Here is a 24,717-nt window from a genome sequence, read left to right as displayed (position 1 = left end):
AGACTAGTCTATATATTAAACAAAATTTGCTCCTATATTAAACAAAACCAAAATTTATACTAATGGATGTCTATATAACAAGATTTTTTTATACATTTTAGGGACTTACGACGAGGATTGTAGTTGTGAACATGGTAATGTGTAATAAACTTTTTCAAAATTAAATATTGTTAACTACAGAATTTATAATGAGTAAAAAACTTTTTCAAAGATAAATATTGTTAACTACCGAATTTATTTAGCGGTTAAATTCCGCCTATATGACTGAAATACTGTTGGCAGAAGGCGTAAAATGAAACAAACAAACAAAAAAGAAGTTAAATTAAGATGTATAATAAATCTGAAAAATGTATAACATAATCATTCCAAATAGTTGCCAATAACACTAATAGAGTTGATCTTTTTCATATATTACAATTATAGCACACTATATTTGCTTTCAGGGGCATGCACTCAGTTTATTTATGAAAATGTCCGCTTAGTTGCGCAGACAAGCACCGGCTGTAAGAAATTCTGTCAATGTGCGCATGCGTCGACACAGTTAGACGGATCTGTGACGTATCATTGGGTGGAGCATACATGCCCTGCCGGGACTTTATTCGACAGTAAATTACGGGTCTGCAACCATGCAGATAACGTGCAATGTACAGGTGATTACATATTAATACTTCAGTGTTACATCAAAAGAATGTAGAACGAAATTCTTAAGACTTCTAGAGGTACTTTTTAAGTAAAACATCATCAAATTTAAAGGTAACTCATTTCGTCCAGGTATCTCGTCCGCTATAATACAAAGAAGACTTAACTCAGATTTGATATTAGAAAATATTGATAATTGCTACAAAGTGTCTTTGTAAATATAAAAAACATATTTGCCATCACACAAAGTAGATATGTTATGTTGAAAACTTTACACACTAAAAGTGTTCACAATATTAATACATAGTGTCATCAAAAAACGGGCAGGTTTTCTAAGAAAGGACCTACTTTACTTGACCTGTTATTGGTAAAACAGCTTCCTGATTCTTTTATTCAAATTAGACATATTCAGTGTTCAACATTTTGTGAATTTTGTCAGTTATTACAAGCCTGTGCTTTATACTCGTCATTTGATTATATTCATGAATTGTGTGAACGAATGAAGGAATTACTGGGGTCAGGTTTAAATTAGTCTGGTGCCTAAAAGCTCTTTGTACATATGTCAAAGAAAACAATGACTTTGGTGTAATAGAATTTGAAAAATCTTCTTTACATTCGTACTTAATAAGAAATGTACTAAAATTTCGTTCACCTACATCTAGATCGACGCTTGTGTTGAAACAACTTAGTTCAACGTAATATATATTTTTGGTACTATAGATGTAGATGTTGTGCCTTGTGTAAATACGTTATGATCTTCCATGTAAAGTAAAGAAAAGTATCTATCTATATATACCTTACACATATGTAACAAATAAAATAATTTTGCAATAATAGGATCGGGTCAAGATAATTCAGGCTTGAACGGTTCGCCTACGTCACAGCCGTCTGGAGGACAGGTTCCAATTGTTTCAGGTAATATATTTTCATCATAATAAACAATCTTTTTTTTACCCGATGACATAATTTATAATATCATTCACTAGCTCAAGTTGAGTCGAATTATTTAACCCGTTCTGTTTAACATCATACAAGAAAAGAATCTGTTCTGTTCTGATAACTACCTCCACAGTAAAACATGCATCCTGTGCCTTGACAAAGAAATTTGATGGTATTTCAGCGAGGAAGAAATAGCTATAAAAAATTTAAATTTCAATAAACCAAATGCGTAAAAACGTTAATAGAAATTTTGTTTTTGATATCATGGAAGTATTTGAATACGAGTTTTTTATTATTATTTCAGTGCTCAATACGTCAATGTCGTTTATTTATTTATTTTAATTATTGCATGCATTTTTAAATGTAAGTTCTTCAAAATATGTGCTGATATTTATTCAATATTATAAGTGTTTATAAGTAGGACAAGTGTTTTAAAATGTTTTGTAAATATATTAGTAACATTATGTAGTAAACATCACTTTCCGTTTTTATATTTTCAGGCGACAATGAATGTTTTGAAGAATATGGTAATGTTACTTATATTTGTACGTCAGAATCTTTAAAACGAATATTTAAATTTATTAAGTTCTTAAACTGATACACTAATATTTTTGTTACAATATTGCGTATGGACTATAACAGAGTGTAGCCTTTAAAGAAAAGGCTTACAAATTTATGCTAGTTTTTATGACCATATTGAAGATGAATTTAAAGGTAAAGAATTGTGAAGTGAACAAAGAAAATAATTAACACATTGCATACGACACTTTCAATCCACGTTTATAACCAAATAGAGGTTGAAATACACAGGAGTCGAACGCACTTAATGCGTTAGTTGTGCAGTAGAAATGTGCTGATCGATACGGCAAAATCAGTCTTTAATCGCAAATAACATGTCAATTATAACTTAAAAGTTGAATCTTTTTTACTTCTCTTACTACAATTTTAAATATTCAAGTTTGATCTGTTTAAAATTTTTGCCCATCTGTAGGCATGCAGCTTAAAGTCATTTTGATAAATATACATATATAAGTCTGTTTTAAGTGTATTTTATTTTATCCAAGAGTTTTATCTCTAGATTTCTTTTCATAAATACTCGAAAAACAAAAGATTCTTTGAGAACCCCCAAAAACTTGATTGCATTGCTTTTTTTTATCGAAATCGCCATAAAACATATCTTAATTATTGATGCAGGTTTTTGTACCAAACACCAATATGAAATTGTAAGACTGGTTGCTCTCAAAAGTTCCGGATGTAAGAGCTTCTGCCATTGTGCATACGCATCAACAGAGATTGACGGCTCCGTGACGTACAAATGGGTAAAGAAAACATGTCCAGCTAATACCTTGTTTGATGAAATTATTTCAGTCTGTAACCATGACTACGATGTTCAATGCCAGAGTAAGATATTTCATCTTTCAATAAGAATATGTACATTATTTGTTAATCAATATAATTCAATGATTAAATCATTCTGAGGTATTTTCATTACTTATATCATTTCTTTATTTTTTTGCAAGTTTGAAAATCTGTCATTCTTGTAAGATTTGTTTTTTTTTGCAATCATCAAACTTTATACGATCATCTTTAACCTCCATTGGTATGAACCTCAATTGACCTCTATGTATATTTTTCTAAATAAATATACATTTTTGAGACTATTTTAGGCATGCAGTAAAATTTAATATCTTCTCGTGTTTATTGATTACCGGGCTCAAATAAATTATAAACCATATGATCATTTTCAAGTACAAAGATTGAACTTTTTAACTTAAGCTTTTATAATGTATGAAGATATAAAGCCTTTAACTTGTAATTATCTTATATACACTCATGTTAGTAAACATGTTTACTTTATATTTTTCAGAGGAGGAAAGTGAAGATTGTAAATCGGAACACGGTAAAAATATATATAAAATAAAGAATTTTATATGGCAATTTTCATTTGCATCGCATAAATCACATCAATACGTATAATGATCTATAGAATCCAAAATACCTATTGATCAAAAGCAATCAATATAATGAGTCTTTTTTCTGAAGCTTGGTTTATTAAAATACGAATGAGATCTGTTTAATCTTTTTTTTTAAATTTTGTCTTTATGACAAAAATAACATGTACATGCCAAATTTTCGTGGCACATACATGAATAGCTTATTTCCAATGTCCTTTTGAAGTGTTTGAATCAGCTTAATATAAATTGAATCAAATCTAACACGTAAGCTCACATTGAATCAAATCTTAAACGTAGACTTAAATTGAATCAAATCTTACACTTAGACTTAAATTGAATCAAATCTTACACGTAGGATCAAATTTAATCAAATCTTACACATAGACTTAAATTGAATCAAATCTTCACGTAGATTTGCTTCCTTTGCAGACGAAAACGATTAACTTAATAATTTAAATAAATGTAGATTTGTTACTGGCGTAGACCAATGGAATCAAAACCGTGTATCATTATTATTACCATAGTGTATGTTGTCTTTGACACGCAGTAATCCCTTCCTGGTTACATCACTTCAACGCATACACAAAACTGTAAATGAATTTCTATGTTAAAGCAAAAACGCACTAACTCTTAAGTATGTCTTATTTAAGTTTTAAATATTCTTCAAATCATGAAAAGTTAAATGTGTTTTGTTTTGTAGTTTAATGATATTAATGTTTCTTTGTATTTTCCTTGAAATTATATTATATTCGTTACAAGTTTTCTTAATCTATACCTTGAGAATTATTGATTCATTTTTAAAGTACATATCATCCTTAGCACGATTTTTGTAATTATTGTGTAATGGCAATACATTAGCAAAAGGAATGATCTTTTTTGATAACAGGTACTTGCACAAAGTATGTATACGAAAATGTACGACTTGTACCAAAGCGAAGCTCCGAATGTTAAAAGTTTTGTCAATGTGCGCATGTAAAATAAATCTGAAAAGGTCCTAACAAGTTGCCAATAATACAAATTGAGTTGATACAATTCTTTAACTAATAGCACAATATATTTATTTTCAGAGACATGTACTCAGTTTATTTATGACAATGTCCGCTTAGTTGCGCAGAGTAGCTCCGGCTGTAAGAAATTCTGTCAATGTGCGCATGCGTCGACACAGTTAGACGGATCTGTGACGTATCATTGGGTGGAGCATACATGCCCTGTCGGAACTTTATTTGACAGCAAACTGCTGGTCTGCAACCATGCATATAACGTGCAATGTACAGGTAATTAAGAAAGACCGGTAGGGCCATTTCAACTTCATGAATTCCCGATTTCATCTTCATGAATTCACAATTTAAACTTCGTGCATTCCCGTTTTCAAAATACGGAATTCACGTATTCACGATTCAGCTTTATGAATTCACGACTTCAACTTCACGAATTTCATGAAGCTGAAATCAGGAATTCATGGAGTTGAAATGTCCCCACCGGTCTTTCGTAGGTAATTACATATTATTACTTCAGTGTTACATCAAAAGAATGTACAACGAAATTCTAAAGACTTCCAGTGGTGCTTTTAAGAGAAACATTATCAAATTTAAAGGTAGCTCATTTCATCTAGGTACCTTGTCCGATACAAAGAAAACGTAACTCAAATTTGATATCAGAACATCTTAATAATTGCTACAGTGTCTTTGTAAATATAAAATAAACATATTTGCCTTCACACAAAGTAGACATGTTATGTTGAAAACTCTACACACTATATAAGTGGTCACAATATAAATACATAGTGTCATTAAAAAAGGGCAGGTTTTCTAAGAAAGGACGTACTTTACTCCACCTGTAAATGGGAACACAGCTTCCTTCACAAAATTTATCGATTCATTTTTTTTTACAAATTAGACATATTCAGTGTTCAATGTTTTGTGAATTTTGTCTTTTATTACATGCCTGTGCTTTATACTCGTCATTTGATTATATTCATGAATTGTGTGAACGCATTTTATCCTGACTGGTGTCAGGATAAATGCGTCTGGTGCCTGTCAAATAAAACAATGACTTCTAGTGTAATAGAATTTGAAAATTCTTCTTTACATTCGTACTTAATAACAATTTTACTATAATTTCGTTTACCTACATCTAGGATCGACCGCTTGTGTTGTAACAACATAGTTCAAATTAATGTATTTTCTGATACTATAGATGTAGATGTTGTGCCTTGTGAAAAACCGTTATGATCTCCCGTGTGAAGTAAAGAAAAGTATCTATCTATATTTAACTTATACATATGTAACAAATAAAATAATTTTGCAATACTAGGATCGGGACAAGATAATTCAGGCTTGAACGGTTCGCCTACGTCACAGCCGTCTGGAGGACAGGTTCCAATTGTTTCAGGTAATATATTTTCATCATAATAAACAATCTTTTTATACCCGATGACATAATTTATAATATCATTCACTAGCTCAAGTTGAGTCGAATTATTTAACCCGTTCTGTTTAACATCATACAAGAAAAGAATCTGTTCTGTTCTGATAAACTACCTCCACAGTAAAACATGCATCCTGTGCCTTGACAAAGAAATTTGATGGTATTTCAGCGAGGAAGAAATAGCTATAAAAAATTTTAAATTTCAATAAACCAAATGCGTAAAAACGTTAATAGAAATTTTGTTTTGATATCATGGAAGTATTTGAATACGAGTTTTTTTTATTATTTCAGTGCTCAATACGTCAATGTCGTTTATTTATTTATTTTATTATTGCATGCATTTTTAAATGTAAGTTCTTCAAAATATGTGCTGATATTTATTCAATATTATAAGTGTTTATAAGTAGAACAAGTGTTTTAAAATGTTTTGTAAATATATAAGTAACATATGTAGTAAACATCACTTTCCGTTTTTATATTTTCAGGCGACAATGAATGTTTTGAAGAATATGGTAATGTTACTTATACGTCAGAATCTTTAAAACGAATATTTAAATTAACTTAAGTTCTTACACTGATACACTAATATTTTTGTTACAATATTGCGTATGGACTATAACAGAGTGTAGCCTTTATAGAAAAGGCTTACAAATTTATGCTAGTTTTTATGACCATATTGAAGATGAATTTAAAGGTAAAGAATTGTGAAGTGAACAAAGAAAATTTAATTAACACATTGCATACGACACTTTCAATCCACGTTTATAACCAAATAGAGGTTTGAAATACACAGGAGTCGAACGCACTTAATGCGTTAGTTGTGCAGTAGAAATGTGCTGATCGATACGGCAAAATCAGTCTTTAATCGCAAATAACATGTCAATTATAACTTAAAAATTGAATCTTTTTTACTTCTCTTACTACAATTTTAAATATTCAAGTTTGATTCTGTTTAAAATTTTTGGCCCATCTGTAGGCATGCAGCTTAAAGTCATTTTGATAAATATACATATATAAAGTCTGTTTGAAGTGTATTTTATTTTATCCAAGAGTTTTATCTCTAGATTTCTTTTCATAAATACTCGAAAAACAAAAGATTCTTTGAGAACCCCCAAAAACTTGATTGCATTGCTTTTTTTTTATCGAAATCGCCATAAAACATATCTTAATTATTGATGCAGGTTTTTGTACCAAACACCAATATGAAATAGTAAGACTGGTTGCTCTCAAAAGTTCCGGATGTAAGAGCTTCTGCCATTGTGCATACGCATCAACAGAGATTGACGGCTCCGTGACGTACAAATGGGTAAAGAAAACATGTCCAGCTAATACCTTGTTTTGATGAAATTATTTCAGTCTGTAACCATGACTACGATGTTCAATGCCAGAGTAAGATATTTCATCTTTCAATAAGAATATGTACATTATTTGTTAATCAATATGATTCAATGATTAAATCATTCTGATGTATTTTCATTACTTATATTATTTCTTTATTTTTTTGCAAGTTTGAAAATCTATCATTCTTGTAAGATTTGGGTTTTTTTTGCAATCATCAAACTTTATACGATCATCTTTAACCTTCATTGGTATGAACCTCAATCTATGTATATTTTTCTAAATAAATATACATTTTTGAGAATATTTTAGGCATTCAGTAAACTTTAAATAACTTTAGTAAATCTTCTCGTGTTTATTAATTACCGGACGCAAATAAATTATAAACCATATGATCATTTTCAAGTACAAAGATTGAACTTTTTAACTTGTAATTGTCTTATATACACTCATGTACGGTCTTAAATAGTAAACATGTTTACTTTTACATTTTTCAGAGGAGGAAAGTGAAGATTGTAAATCGGAACACGGTAAAAATATATATAAAATAAAGATTTTTATATGGCAATTTTCAATTGCACGCATAAATCACATCAATACGTATAATGATCTATAGAATCCAAAATACCTATTGATCAAAAGCAATCAAATATAATGAGTCTTTTTTCTGAAGCTTGGTTTATTAAAATACGAATGCTATCTGTGCAATCTTTTTTTTTAAATTTTGTCTTTATGACAAAAATAACATGTACATGCCAAAATTTTCGTGGCACATACATGAATAGCTTATTTCCAATGTCCTTTTGAAGTGTTTGAATCAGCTTAATATAAATTGAATCAAATCTAACACGTAGGCTCACATTGAATCAAATCTTAAATGTAGACTTAAAATTGAATCAAATCTTACACTTAGACTTAAATTGAATCAAATCTTACACGTAGGATCAAATTTAATCAAATCTTACACATAGACTTAAATTGAATCAAATCTTCACGTAGATTTGCTTCCTTTGCAGACGAAAAACGATTAACTTAATAATTTAAATAAATGTAGATTTGTTACTGTACTGGCGTAGACCAATGGAATCAAACCCGTGTATCATTATTATTACCATAGTGTATGTTATTTTTGACACGCAGTAATCCACGCCCGGCAAACTGTCGCTCCACTTGAAAATTGTGGTGTACGGTAAAACGATCGAACGGCATTTCCGAGATAGAGCGGAAGGCCGATTTAAACGGATAATTGCAAGTGTTGTTTATGTTTTTGTCTTGTTATTCATTTAAGTTGTATTTTTTCTAAAAACGGAAAATGTAGTTCCGTGTAGGATTGTTTTAGGCTTTCAATGATCTAAACTGTCACAGAACCAAAATTATATTAAGCCCGGGTGAACTTTTCTCCCTGATGAAGCGAACGACGATTTGTAGAATATTGAACTTCCCAACCATTCAAATGCCATATCCATCGGATTAAAAAAATTATTAGGAAAATATCAACCCGTAATAAGAACTTGTCCTTCGTGCAACATAAAGTACTCCTGAAGGATTTCTTAAATTTGTTAATCGATATTTTTCGAAAGTATTGGAGCAAAAGGGCAAGAGATGGAGCGAACGGTTCGATGTTGAGCGCAAGGTGATATTAATTTAGCATATAAGGAGGAGCGTAGTCTATCAATTTTATATATAAATGCTATAGAAGTTAAAATATACATGATCAAGTGTTGAGACAACGTCCTTTCAACGACTATAGCGTAATAAATGTTATCGCAAAGGAGTCACATATGGCTGCCGTATAGATATTATAATCTATGTTCCAAATTTGGATGACGCCCGATCATTGAATCATATGGTGTAAAACAGGGTGCCACTTATTCGAGGTCAATCATGATTTTGACACAGTTAAGCTGCGGTCTCACTCCCGGCAGAGCCCAGGACCATCCCGGTAAGTTATCGGGATGATCCGGGACGATCCGGGGTTAAATTATTGTTGCGGTCACACTTACCCCGGCAGCACCACGATAGTTCCCAACTATCCACCCACGATGCGCTCCGGATCACCCAGACAGAGCCCAGGTGAAGCTACCGTTCATACCGGTGCTTCCCCGGTCGTTCCCGGATGACACCGGAAGAGCCCCGATTGACCCAGGCAGAGCCCCGGTCGATCCAGGCAGAGCCCCGTCAGAGCCCAGGACGATCCAGGCAGAGCCCCGGTAGAACCCCGGTGGATCGAAAACTCCCGAAAATGATAACATTGATACATAATTTTTATTTAATATAATATCTATTCTTCCAGAATAGTAATTCATGATGATTTTCTGAAAAATCATTATGCAAGACTGGATAGAAGGGAAATGGGAAGGGTTTTAATACAAACAAGTGCAATCATCGCAAATTGTCGTTATTATTTTGAAATGAACCGGGCTTTGCCATAAAATGGATCACTACTACCGAGTTCATTTTACTACAACTTTCTCTAATTAATAGCTCTAACGTACATGTTCAGATCAAACACAAATAAGCCACGTTTTCATGAAATAGAAAGACTTTTGTAAGGTGGGGAATCTCTATGAAAATGGTTGACAAAGTGTCAGTCGTTTAAGGATATGAAATATGATAAACAAGATCAACAAGGAAAGGCGGCGTTTAATGAACGCAACCCCACGCGACCAAGCAAAAAGACTTTCTTTAGGGATTCTGTATTTATCTATTTTTTAACCGGTGGCAAGGAGCCCAGGAGGACCCCCCCAAAAAAACAGGACAGAGCGCAATGCGGAGCAGGACAGGTCAATCACTTATTAGAAAATGAAACATAAAAAGAAATAACCAAAACCGACAAGGAAAACAAAGAAGAAAGATAAATGACTGCTTAACAGGCTCACAAAGTAAAGGGGCATAGGGGAAGGGGATACGAGACCTGGGAAGGGGGGGGGGGTATATAAGTGTTTCAGTTATGTTTCAAGATACTTTCTTTCTTATTTAGAATTGTTGTTCAGTTTACAATTTTCCTCTCAAAATATAAATGGAAATGTTCACTTTTATAATCAAACACTGCATATTTTCAGTACAATATTGGTAAATGAAAGAAAAAAATGAGTGTAAAATTATGTTCGTTTATTCAGAGTATCTATAAACAAAACGAACGTAATAAAAAAGGCAGTGCTTAATCGGTGTACGGTCTAAAAGTATTTATAATTGAAATACCTAGTTATAGTAGAAATAAATTGATATCTTATCATATTTTTCCGGCTCAACATTTTAGTACGTCTTTTTTAACTTTAAAAGATTTTATTTATAGAAATTTGTAGACCAACTTAATGTCGCCTTGCGCCCAACAACCGACTTTTCGCTCCATCTCTTGCCCTTTGGCTCCACTACTTTTGAAAAAAAAAAAACGATATACAAATTTAAGAAATCCACCATGGGTAGTTTATTTTGCACGAAAGACAAGTTCTTATTACGGGTTGATATTTTCCTAATACATTTTTTAAAGAAATCCGAAGGATATGGCATTTGAATGTTTGGGAAGTTCAATATTCTACAAATCGTCGTTCACTTCGTCCGGGAGAAAAGTTCTCCCGGGCTTAATATAATTTTGTTTTTGTAACAGCTTAGATCATTGAAAGCCTAAAACAATCCTACACGGAACTACATTTTCCGTTTTTAGAAAAAATACAACTTAAATGAATAACAAGACAAAAACATAAACAACACTTGCAATTATCCGTTTAAATCGGCCTTCCGCTCTATCTCGGAAATGCCGTTCGCTCGTTTTACCGTACACCACAATTTTGAAGTGGAGCGACAGTTTGCCAGGCGTGTAATCCCTTCCTGGTTACATCTCTTCAACGCATACACAAAAATTGTAAATGAATTTTTATGTTAAAGCAAAAACGCACTAACTCTTAAGTATGTCTTATTTAAGTTTTAAATATTCTTCAAATCATGAAAAGTTAAATGTGTTTTGTTTTGTTGTTTAATGATATTAATGTTTCTTTGTATTTTCCTTGAAATTATATTATATTCCTTACAAGTTTTCTTAATCTATACCTTGAGAGTTATTGATTCAAAGTAGTGCTATTCATTTTTAAAAGTGTATATCATCCTAAGCACGATTTTTGTAATAATTGTGTAATGGCAATACATTAGCAAAAGGAATGATCTTTTTTTGATAACAGGTACTTGCACAAAGTATGTATACGAAAATGTACGACTTGTACCAAAGCGAAGCTCCGAATGTGAAAAGTTTTGTCAATGTGCGCATGTATAATAAATCTGAAAAGGTCCTAACAAGTTGCCAATTATACAAATTGAGTTGTTACAATTCTTTAACTAATAGCACAATATATTTATTTTCAGAGACATGTACTCAGTTTATTTATGACAATGTCCGCTTAGTTGTGCAGAGTAGCTCCGGCTGTAAGAAATTCTGTCAATGTGCGCATGCGTCGACACAGTTAGACGGATCTGTGACGTATCATTGGGTGGAGCATACATGCCCTGTCGGAACTTTATTTGACAGTAAACTTCTTGTCTGCAACCATGCAGATATCGTGCAATGTACAGGTAATTACATATTTGTACTTCAGTGTTACATCAAAAGAATGTACAACGAAATTCTAAAGACTTCCAGTCATGCTTTTAAGAAAAACATTATCAAATTTAAAGGTAGCTCATTTCGTTTAGGTACCTTGTCCGATACAAAGAAAACGTAACTCAAATTTGATATCAGAACATCTTAATAATTGCTACAGTGTCTTTGTAAATAAAAAATAAACATATTTGCCTTCACACAAAGTAGATATGTTATGTTTAAAACTCTTCAGACTATATAAGTTCTCAACAATATAAATACATAGTGTCTTTAAAAAAAGGTCAGGTTTTCTAAGAAAGGACCTACTTTACTTGACCTGTATTTGGGAACCCAGCTTTCTTCACATAATTCATTGATTCTTTTATTCAAATTAGACATATTCAGTGTTCAACGTTTTTGTGAATTTTGTCTTTTGTTACACGCCTGTGCTTTATACTCGTCATTTTATAATATTCATGAATTGTGTGAACGTATGAGGGAATGACTGGTGTCAGGTTTAAATGCGTCTGGTGCCTTAAGGCTCTTTGTACATCTGTCAAAGAAAACAATGACTTTGGTGTAATAGAATTTGAAAATTCTTCTTTACATTCGTACTTAATAAGAATTTTACTACAATTTCGTTTACCTACATCTAGGATCGACCGCTTGTGTTGTAACAACTTAGTTCAACTTAGTATATATTTTTGGTACTATAGATGTAGATGTTGTGCCTTGTGTAAATACGTTATGATCTCCCGTGTGATGCAAAGATAAGTATATATCTATCAAATACACATTTAACAAATAAAATAATTTTGCAATAATAGGATCGGGACATGATAATTCAGGCTTGAACGGTTCACCTACGTCACAGCCGTCTGGAGGACAGGTTCCAATTGTTTCAGGTAATATAATTTCTTTATAATGAAAATCTTTTTTTTTACCCGATGACATAATTTATAATATCATTCACTAGCTCAAGTTGAGTCGAACTATTTAACCCGTTCTGTTTAACATCATACTAGAAATGAATCTGTTCTGTTCTGATAATTATTTCCACAGTAAAACATGCATCCTGTGTCTTGACAAAGATTGTTCGTATTTCAGCGAGGAAGAAATAGCTATAAAGATTTTTAAATTTCATTAAACCAAATGCGTAAAAACGTTAATAGTAATTTTGTTTTTGATATCATAGAATTCTTTAAATACGAGTTTGTTTGTTTTTTTCATTGCTCATGATGCGTCAATGTCGTTTATTGATTTATTTTATTAATTGCATGCATTTTTAAATGTTAGTTCTTCAAAATATGTGCTGATATTTATTCAATATCATAAGTGTTTATACCTACAACAAGTGTTTTGAAATGTTTTGTAAATATATTAGTAAATATGTAGTAAACATCACTTTCCGTTTTTATATTTTCAGGCGACAATGAATGTTTTGAAGAATATGGTAATGTTATTTGTATTTGTACGTCAGAATCTTTAAAACGAATATTTAAATTTATTAAGTTCTTAAACTGATACACTAATATTTTTGTTATAATATTGCGTATGGACTTTAACAGAGTGTATCATTTAAAGAAAAGGCTTACAAATTTATGCTAATTTTATGATCATATTGAAGAAGAATTTAAAGGTAATTGTGAAGTGAAGAAAGAAAATAATTAACACATTGCATCCACGTATATTACCGAAAAGAGGTTGAACTATGCAGGAATAGCACGCACTTAATGCGTTAGTTACGCAGATGAAATGTGCTGATATATACGGCAAAATCAGTCATTAATCGCAAATAACATGTCAATTATAACTTAAAAAAGTTGAATCTTTTTTACTTCTCTTACTACAATTTTAAATATTCAAGTTTGAGTTTGTTTAAAAGTTTCTGCCCATCTTGAGGCATGCAGCTTAAAGTCATTTTGATAAATATACATAATCTGTACAGGCAAATAAAGTCTGTTTTGAAATGTATTTTATTTTAACCAATAGTTTTATCTCTAGATGTCTTTTCATAAATACACGAAAAACAAAAGATTCTTTGAGAACCCACAAAAGCTTGATTGAATTGTTATTATCGAAATGGCCAAAAAACATATCTTAATTATTGATGCAGGTTCTTGTACCAAGCACCAATATGAAAATGTAAGACTGGTTGCTCTCAAAAGTTCCGGATGTAAGAGCTTCTGTCATTGTGCGTACGCATCAACAGAGATTGACGGCTCCGTGACGTACAAATGGGTGAAGAAGACATGTCCAGCTAATACTTTGTTTGATGAAATTATTTCAGTCTGTAACCATGACTACGATGTTCAATGTCAGAGTAAGATATTGATCTTTCAATAAAAATATGTACATTATTTGTTAATCTATATAAATCAATAATTAAATCATTCTGAGGTAATCATTTCTTTATCATTGTTTGCAAGTTTGAAAATCTGTCATTCTTGTAAGATTTGGTTTTTTTTGCAATCATCAAACTTTATACGATCATCTTTAACCTCAATTGTCCTGAACTTCAATTGACCTCTTTGTATATTTTTCTAAATAAATATACATTTTCTAGACTGTTGTAGGCATTCAGTAATCTTTGATATATACTCGTATTTATTTATTACCGGTCGCAAATAAACTATTAACCATATGATCAGTTTCAAGTACAAAGATTGAACTTTTAAACTTCAGCTTTTATAATGTATAAAGATATATAGCCTTTAACTTGCCATTGTCTTATATACACTCATGTACGGTCTTAAATAGTAAACATGTTTACTTTTATATTTTTCAGAGGAGGAAAGTGAAGATTGTAAATCGGAACACGGTAAAAATATAAATAAAATAAAGAATTTTATATGGCAATTTTCATTTGCATCGCATAAGTCACATCAATACTATAATAATATAATGATCTATAGAATTCAAAATACCTATTGATCAAAAGCAATCAATATAAAGAGTCATTTTTCTGAAGCTTGGTTTATTAAAATACGAATGTGATCTGTTTAACTTTTTTTTTAATTTTGTCTTTATGCTAAAAAATAACATGTACATGCCAAATGTCATGTTTCCGTGGCACATACATGAATAGCTTATTTCCAATGTCCTTTTCAAGTGTTTGAATCAGCTTAATATAAATTGAATCAAATCTTAAACGTAGACTTAAATTGAATCAAATCTTACACATAGACGTAAATTGAATAAAATCTTCACGTATATTTGCTTCCTGTGCAGACGAAAACGATTAACTTAATAATTTACATTAATGTAGATTTCTTACTGGCATAGACCAATGGAATCAAAACCGTGTATCATTATTATTACCATAGTGTATGTTATTTTTGACATGCAGTAATCCCTTTTTGTTACATCACTTCAACGCATACACATCACTATATATGATCTTTTATGTTAAGGCAAAAGGCACTAACTCTTAAGTAGTGCTTATTTAAGTTTTTAATAGTCTTCAAATCATGAAAAGTTAAATGTGTTCTGTTTTGTGCTTTAATGATATTAATGTTTCTGTGTATTTTCCTTGAAATTATATCATATTCGTTACAAGTTTTCTTAATCTATACCTTGAGAAATGTAGATTCAAGGTAGTGTTATTCATTTTTGAAAGTACATATCATTCTTAGCACAATTTTTGTAATTATCGTGTTATGGCAATACATTAGAAAAAAGAATGATTCATTTTTTTTGATAACAGGTACTTGCACAAAGTATGTATACGAAAACGTACGACTTGTACCAAAGCGAAGCTCCGAATGTGAAAAGTTTTGTCAATGTGCGCATGTATAATAAATCTGAAAAAGGTCTTAAATAATCCTAACAAGATGCCAATAACACTAATAGAGTTGATCGTTCTCATATATTACAATTATTTAACTAAAAGCACACTATATTTGCTTTCAGGCGCATGCTTTCAGTTTGTTTATGAAAATGTCCGCTTAGTTGCAAAAACAAATTCCGGCTGTAAGAAATTCTGCCAATGTGCGCATGCGTCGACACAGTTAGATGGATCTGTGACGTATCATTGGGTGGAGCATACATGTCCTGCAGGAACTTTATTCGACAAAAAAATTCGAGTCTGCAACCATGCAGATAACGTGCAATGTACAGGTGATTACATATTGATACTTCAATGTTACGTCCAAAGAATGTAGAACGAAATTCTACAGACTTCTAGTAAAACATTATCAAATTTAAAGGTAACGCATGTCGTCTAGGTATCTCATCCGCTTTTATACAAAGAAAACACTGTTAATTGCTACAGAGTGTCTTTGTAAATACATAATAAACACATTTGACTTCACACAAAGTAGATATGTTATGTTTAAATCTCTACACACTTTTACATAATGGAATTATAGAAACGGTTGATTATGTTCATGAATTGTGTAAACGAATGAGGGAATGACTGGGGTCAGCTTTAAATGTGTCTGTTGCCTAAAGCTTTTTTGAACATCTGTCAAAGAAACCAATGACTTTGGTGTAATAGAATTTGAAAATTCGTCTTTACTTTCCTTCTAAATGAGAATTTTACTGAAATTTCGTTTACCTATATCTTGGTTCGACTGCTTGTGTTGTAACAGCTTAGTTCAACTTAATATATATGTTTGATACTATAGATGTTGAAGTTGTGCCTTGTGTAAATACGTTTTGCTCTCCCATGTGAAGTAAAGAAAAGTATCTGTCTATATATCTATGTACATGTATATATACATATCATATACCTTATACACATGTAACCAATAATAGGATCGGACCATGATCATTCAGGCTTGAACGGTTCACCTACGTCACAGCCGTCCGGAGGACAGGTTCCGATTGTTTCAGGTAATATATTTACGTTTTTACATAAAAAAAATTAACCCGATGACATAATTTATAATATTATTCACTAGCTCATTTTTTGTAGAACCATTAAACCATATTCTGTTTAATTAACATCATACAAGAAATGAATCTGTTCTGTTCTGATAATTATTTCCACAGTAAAACATGCATCCTGTGCCTTGACAAAGAAAATAGTGGATGTTACAGCGAGGAAGAAATAGCTATAAAGATTTTAAATTTCATTAAACCAAATACGTAAAAACGTTAATAGTAATTTTGTTTTTGAGATCATGGTATAATACGCGGTCTTTTTTTGTCAAGTACAAGTTAAAAAAAAATACAAGAAGTCGTTATATTCCGAGCTCAATGCGTCAATGTCGTTTATTTATTTATTATATTTATCAAATGGTTTTTAAATGATCGTTCTCCAAAATTTGTGCTTATATTAATTCAGTATTACAAGTGTTAATACGTTTGACAAATGTTTTGAATTGTTGTTTTTTATCACATGAACACATTTTTTTGTTTGTTTTTTTTTTTTCAGGTTATAAGTTTGTATCATTTTTATTCAAAATACAGCATGCCACGTTTGTTTGTTTGTTTTTTGTTGTTTTTTTTGTTGTTTATGGGGTTTTATTTACTTATATATTTATCTTTTTATCATTTGATTTATTTAAAAAAATATTTTTTTTTTTGTGTTTTGGGGATATAATTATTATTATTATTATTATTTGTGAACGCGTGAGGGAATTACTGGACTCAGGTTTAAATGCGTCTGGTGCATCAAGGCTTTTTGTACATCTGTCGAATAAAACAATAACTTTGATGTAATAGAATTTGAAAATTCTTCTTTACATTCTACCTAAATAAGAATATTACTTCAATTTCGTTTACCTATATCTAGGATCTACCGCTTGTGTCAACTTAATATATATTTTGGATACTGTAGATGTAGATGTTTTTCCTTGTGTAAATACGTTATGCTCTCCCGTGTGAAGTAAATAAAACTATCTATCTATATATATCTATGCAAACGTATATATACATATCATATATCTAATACACATATAACCAGTATTTTTTTTTTTGCAATAATAGGATCGGGACAAGATAATTCAGGTTCAAACGGTTCGCCTACGTCACAGCTGTCTGGAGGACAGGTTCCAATTGTTTCAGGTAATATATTTTCCTTAAAATGAAAATCTGTTTTTACCCAATGACAGTATTCATGATATCAATCACAAGCTCAAGTTGAGTCGAACTATGTAACACGTTCTGTTTAACATCATACTAGAAATGAATCTGTTCTGTTCTGATGATCATTTCCACGGTAAAACATGCATCCTGTGCCTTGACAAAGAAAATTGTTGATATTTCAGCGAGGAAGAAATTTCTATAAAGATTTAAATTCCATTCAACCAAATGCGTAGAAAACGTTTATAGTAATTTTGTTTTTGAGATCATAGTATGATTTGCGGACTCTTTTATTTCCAGTACGAGTTAAACAAAAAAAAGTTACAGGGAGTCCTTATATACGAGTTTATTTTTCATCGCTCAATGCGTCAATGTAGTTTTATTATTTATTATATTTATTACATGCATTTTATACAGGTTTTAAGATTGTGTCATTTTTATTCAAAAAATTATTATTATTATTATTATTATTATTATTATAATTATTATTATCTTGCAATCTATATTTTTATTTTAATTATCAAACACTCATGCAGTTAAACATGAACAGTCATATGATAACTTGTTTAACAACATTAAAACAACATTATTTTAGATAAGGTTATTTATAACATTCCTTTTGCACTATTGTTATTCAAGTGATACTATACCTATCCACGAGCAAATGGTGAGTGCACTCGTAAAAAATACTATATTTTGTCATAGTTGTGTGAAATTCTTTATTTTACTTTGCAAACAAAATAACCAATACACGTTACCACACTTTCTGAGTTCAGGGTTTTTAAAAAAGACGTGGGGAGGTGTTTTTTATAATCTAGGTAGCTTCTATCATAGTACTTTAAATTATAAATTATTGATCAATCACCACTATATCGATCAATCTCTTGGAAGATATAGCTATAATATCAACTCAATCTGACTTTTACAACGACATTAATAGCATAATGTCTCTAAATAGATTAGACATTAATCACCAGTTCTGATGTGTTGTTGTTTTTGCTGTTGTTAATTCTGCGATGAATTATTATCATGTGTCTCGTACATCAAATCTGCATTATAATAAGCATTAAAACAAATTTGCTTCATAGATTCAAATTGAACAATTTACAAACAATAAGAGTTGCTATAAGGAAATAAGATTCGTTGTGACTGTTTACCAGGGAAAGCAATAATATTGTTGTTGTAAGAAGGCAATTGCTCTATACAGAGTCAACAACTCTGCAGAAGTCATACGGAATTTATTTATCAGGGTAAAACGTTCAAAAACCAAACACATTTGTAAATATATTAATAAATAATATATATATTAATAAAATATGTATTAAATATCACTTTCCGACTTTATATTTTCAGGCTACAATGAGTGTTTTGAAGAATATGGTAACGTTATTTGTATTTGTACGCCAGAAACTTTAAAACGAATGTTTAACTTTATTAAGTGCTCCACTGATACACTAATATTTTTGTTACAATATTGCGTATGAACTTTAACAGAGTGTAGCCATTGAATATGAATTACAAATTGATGCTAATTTTTATAACCGTGGTGAAGATGTCATTTAAAGGTGAAGAATTGTGAAGTGAAAAAAGAAAATAATTGACACATTGCAAACAATACTTCCAATCCATATTACCAAAAAAAAAGAGGTTGAAATATGCAAAAATCGTACGCACTTACTGCGTAAGTCACGCAGTACAAATGTGCTGATAAATACTATACTGCAAAATCAGTCTTTAATTGCACATAACATGTCAATTATTACTTGAAAGTAAAATCTGTTTACACCTCTTACTACAGATCTATCCAAGTTTGATTTTGTTGAAAATTTTTAACTCATCTTGATGCATGCAGCATTAAGTCATTTTGATAAACATATACTGTACAGGCAAATAAGGTGTTGTTTTTTTTTTTTTTTTTTTTTTTTTTTTTTTATTTTATTTTAACCAATAGTTTTATCTCTAGATATCTTTTACGATAAGTACACGAAAAACAATAGATTCTATGCAAACCCCTAAAATTTGATTGAATTGTTTTTATCGAAATGGCCATAAAACATATCTTAATTATTGATGCAGGTTCTTGTACCAAACACCAATATGAAAATGTTAGACTGGTTGCTCTCAAAAGTTCAGGATGTAAGAACTTCTGTCAGTGTGCGTACGCATCAACCGAGATTGACGGCTCCGTGACGTACAAATGGGTGAAGAAGACATGTCCAGCTAATACCTTGTTTGATGAAAGTCTTTCAACGCCAGTGTGTAACCATGACTACTATGTTCAATGTCAGAGTAAGATATTCGATCTTTCAATATGAATATGTACATTATTTTTGAATCTATATAGATCAATAATGAAATAATTCTGAGGCATTTTCATTATTCATATTTCTTAATCATTTTTTGCAAGTTTGAAAATCTTTATTCTTGTTATATTTGGGTTTTTTTTAATCATCAAACTTTTTTCGATCATCTTTAACCTTAATTGACCTCAACTTTGACTTCTATGTTTATTTTCCTAATAAATATATGCATTGCCAAGACTTTTTTTCTTTGATTTATACTCGTTCATTTATTACCAGACGCAAATTATTATAAGCAATATGACCATTATGATGTACATAGATTGAACTTCTGAGCTAAACGCATGACTACATAGTGACGTGTCCCAGTAAGTAATTGCCTAGCATTACATAAGGTTCTCAGTGCCAAAGCATTTTGATAATATATAGGTAACATATAGGTAAGGTAAGGTTAGGTAAGGTCAGATCAGGTCAGGTCAGGTTAGGTATGATAAGGTCAGGTAAAGTAAAGGTCAGGTAAAGGTATGGTTTGGTAAGGTAAGGCAAGATAAGATTTAACAAGACAAGATAGGATGAGGACGAGGAGGATGAAGATGAGATAAAAAAAAATCCAATTTTCAATAATATATTTTTATATTTCAACAATAATTAAATTGAAATACAAATTTTTTTTCTTATTATAAATATATATATAACTTATATAGTGACATAGTCTAAGGACTATGAGAACTACTTATCAAACCTAAATCATATACATTGCACCTCTTACCTATTTATTAAAGGCGTTGGTGATAAGAAAGACGGTTGCCTCAATGAACTCGGTAATGTATTTATTGTGTTGGGTTCTTCTTTTAAATAGCAAAATGATTTAAAAATTGTAGAAAAAAAATTGTGTAAAAAATGGAATAATCATTGTATACCTTTGTCAAGAGTCATTAAAGCACAATATAATGCAGGTTTTAGTTTTCGGCACTCTGTATATCGCACTGTCTGTCGGGGATACAATAAATGCATGCTTCGATGCTCTTTCTATTACTTATTATGTTTAATTATGATTCCTCTTCTACAATGTTTAATCAATGCGTGAATATTTTACTTAATATAAATAAACTAATATGAATTTATGATTTAAATAGAATTATCATTTGCACTTCGAAAATTCAGGACACAAGTTATAAGTTAATTTCCAACATGTGATTAACGTCATTGTTTCAGGAACTTGCACAAAAAGTGAATATGAAGTGAAGAGATTAGCAGCGCTTCGCAGTTCCGGATGCAAAAAGTTTTGTCAATGTGCGCATGCGTCAACGGAACTGAATGGATCAGTAACATATTATTGGGAAGAACATACTTGTCCGAAGAACACGCTCTTTGACGAAAGTCTTCCGACACCAGTCTGCAACTGGGCATATAATGTTCAATGCTAAAATATAATAGGCTCAATATATGATTCGAACTCGTAATATGGCATGCTGAAACTCGTGATTTCATTTTTACACATGATTAATCGAATGAAAGTTCATTATTGTTTGCTATATTTTGAGAAATGAATTAAACAGAACAAAAACTTTAATTAAAACTTGCACTGAAATGTAGCAAAATCAGATAGCAAAGAAAATGAACATCTATTCATGTTGTTCAGATACTATAGATATCCATAAAGAGCACGAGCTGGTAATTAATGCAAACTAAATATTCAATAAATTGAACTCTACTTTGCTTGTTTTTTTATATCTTAAATTGAGCTATGTTGTTTCTTCAGATATTAAGTTTTTTATTTTGTACTTTGCTTGTTTTTTATATCTTAAATTGAGCTATGTTGTTTCTTCGGATATTAAGTTTTTGATTTTGTACTTTGCTTGTTTTTTATATCTTAAATTGAGCTATGTTGTTTCTTCGGATATTAAGTTTTTGATTTTGTATTTGAGATAGCTAGCTTTACTTATATAAAAAAATCTAATATTGTAATATTATTTTAAAGAAGATACTGATTTCATTTATTTACAAAATAGCTGAAGTGACCAATTATGTTAAGATTATGATGTCTGATCGAGGCCACATTTCATTTACTTTTTGATTATTTACAAATTCAATAACCAAGAGAACACAAACACAGATACGACACACGCACGCACACACGCACCAAGAGAGCAAACTACTTTTTTTAGTTTCATATATTATTAATGAATAAAAACATAATTAATTTAGTTTAATAATATTTTATTGTATATTTTGTACATGATAAATTTACACAATCTACCATCATAAGGGTTGGACCAAAAGTTATACCAACATTATCTAGGGTCCTTCCCTACATAATTAATGATGTTATAACATCACAATATTTGTATTGCTGCTATAACTATCCTAAATGATTAATGCAAATAAAGAATTTAATTTGATTGCTTATAGCACCCTTAAGATATTGATAAGTTTAAATGAATATAAAATGGATGAATATAAAAAATATTCTCTTTAAGTCCAACTTTAAATTTTGGAAAACACTGCATGAAGTAATGCAACCATCCTAAGAAGTATTTTAACTTTTAGTCATTATTATCTTTATTAATACAAATTACATTTATTTTATAGATAAAGTGCTTATACTAAATTAAATGATTTTAAAATGGAGCTTAATATATGTATATATGTGTATGTACGTATGTATATCTGTGATTTTAACTGCTAATAAATTATGTGTTTGTATCTTAAAACGTTTTCGTATTTCTTAGTTTGTTTATATACGAGTATATACCAAAGTGCGTAACATAGGTACTTACGCAATTTTTAATATCAAGCAAACGACCGCACTTTGGGGTAATAAAAATCAAGCCAATACAAATGAATTTTAGAAATACTTTAAAGAACATGTAAAATGTTGTTGTTAATGCCAATGGTTAACTTAAAATAAGGAATGAAGTACTAGGCGAAATATATTAAGTCAGATAACAAAAGCAGATGATCGCTCTGCCTATTTTTCCAAATTTGCAATTAATTATATTTTTATATTCCATTATGTGTGTCATAGAAAGAAGGCCTCTATGTAAGATACATTTATATATAAATGCATGTATGTTTGATGTGAATATATTAGGTAACATTTACAGCTGTATACAGCTTACATCGAAAGCAGCTTACATCGAAAGTAGCTTACTGTAAGCTGTATACGTTAAGAACAATTAAGCCTACGCCAATGACTACGCCCACGACAATGACAATGGCCCCGCCTACATTTTTGTGACCAATCACTTCGACTTTGAATATTTCAATCACTTCTTTTAACGACGACTAGTCCTTTACTACTACGACGATGACCCTGGCCAAAAATATTCTGGACGTATACGATAATCAAAACAGCTACAACTTACAGGGCGACTACAGGTACAACGACTTGCATATCAACGACTTACGATTACGACTTTTGAAACAACGGCCATCTTTTCACATAGGACACTCGTACTGTTAGTTCTATGAAGTGGATTCGAAAGAGATTAAAACAAGTTGCAACAACTCGTTTCACGATCGAGCTAAATAAGAAAGCAGTTGTAAGTGAAAATCTTTGTAGTACGCATACACATGTGAAATATTAAAATAAAGGATTTTTGTATCAATTAATTTTTTTTGTATGGAATAGATTTGCATGATACGAAACAGAAATTCAGTCGTTGTTGAATAGGTAACAGTTTGGCTGTCTGCAAGTTTGTTACATATCTTATTAATATTGCACTGCTAAGCGTATCCATTTTAATAATTTCGGTATTTTAGCGTTTCTAGGCAATAAGCATAATGATAAACATATCAATTACTTTCATATGGACTGCCCGCCAAGGCTACGATACATGAATTGTTACTTTAGGCTGTTTATTAAATGTTTATTTAGAAGTGGACCATAGTTCTGTTGACACTTTTCTTCATCTCTTCAGGAAATGTGGAGCTCCAATGATCATTTTAACCGCCGATTTCGCTTTGATAAGCAACAACTGTATCAGTTACCCAGAGTACACAAGTCCATACACATGGAAAAACATGTATTGCCCTACGGGTTTGAAGTTCAATAACGACGTTCAGAATTGCGACTGGCCGGACAACGTATCATGAAATATATATATACATAACATATAAAACATTGAAATTGTATATAGCCATTCTCGAAAGAATTACATACTAAGAGGGATAACTCCATAGTCCATATTATAGAAATGTATAATATGTACTGTAGATTTACCTCCCTTATTTACATATTCACATTTACAGTTGATTCATATGATGTAAATGTTGAGACAAATCAATTGCAATATGATAACATAATTGCACATTGCCATTATTTAAAAGTTATTCTAGACATTTAATTACAAAATTATAATAGACTTTTAACATTCGAAAAGTTTGATAGCCTCTACTGACATTGTCTTAAAAACTGCTATAAGAAATTATACTGTAAAATATTAAATTTTGTAATAGAAGCACTATCACGCAATATAAAAAATGGTTTTACAAAATCATTTATCACTCATGGTTA

At 30.8% G+C, this 24,717-nt stretch overlaps 1 protein-coding gene across 7 annotated transcripts in view; it reads left to right on the top strand.

The window, feature by feature from the left end:
* Positions 1 to 22,459, top strand: part of LOC132728494 (uncharacterized) — a 34,990-nt gene extending 12,531 nt beyond the window's left edge. Inside the window, exons 4-16 of one of the 7 annotated variants that reach the window (XM_060714133.1) lie at positions 102 to 134; positions 444 to 650; positions 12,696 to 12,773; positions 13,295 to 13,321; positions 13,985 to 14,191; positions 14,657 to 14,689; positions 15,781 to 15,987; positions 16,627 to 16,688; positions 17,865 to 17,880; positions 19,252 to 19,278; positions 19,975 to 20,187; positions 20,981 to 21,019; positions 21,414 to 22,459. In XM_060714133.1, coding sequence (XP_060570116.1) covers positions 102 to 134; positions 444 to 650; positions 12,696 to 12,773; positions 13,295 to 13,321; positions 13,985 to 14,191; positions 14,657 to 14,689; positions 15,781 to 15,987; positions 16,627 to 16,688; positions 17,865 to 17,880; positions 19,252 to 19,278; positions 19,975 to 20,187; positions 20,981 to 21,019; positions 21,414 to 21,625 — 1,361 coding nt within the window. In that variant the 3' untranslated portion in view covers positions 21,626 to 22,459. Of the gene's footprint in view, positions 1 to 101; positions 135 to 443; positions 651 to 1,476; positions 1,555 to 2,078; positions 2,106 to 2,772; positions 2,980 to 3,445; positions 3,479 to 4,600; positions 4,808 to 5,846; positions 5,925 to 6,445; positions 6,473 to 7,141; positions 7,350 to 7,795; positions 7,829 to 11,654; positions 11,762 to 12,695; positions 12,774 to 13,294; positions 13,322 to 13,984; positions 14,192 to 14,656; positions 14,690 to 15,780; positions 15,988 to 16,626; positions 16,705 to 17,802; positions 17,881 to 19,251; positions 19,279 to 19,974; positions 20,188 to 20,980; positions 21,020 to 21,413 lie in introns of those variants that run through there. The other 6 variants (XM_060714129.1, XR_009625493.1, XM_060714134.1 and 3 more) reach the window with 6 other exon arrangements.
* Positions 22,460 to 24,717: the final 2,258 nt, after the last annotated feature.

This window comes from Ruditapes philippinarum, unplaced genomic scaffold, assembly GCF_026571515.1.
Source record: "Ruditapes philippinarum isolate M1 unplaced genomic scaffold, ASM2657151v2 ctg527_1_1_1_1, whole genome shotgun sequence".
In the NCBI taxonomy this organism is placed as follows: domain Eukaryota; kingdom Metazoa; phylum Mollusca; class Bivalvia; order Venerida; family Veneridae; genus Ruditapes; species Ruditapes philippinarum.
Note: the sequence above shows the minus strand (reverse complement) of the source record. Positions and strands in the feature narration are given on the sequence as shown.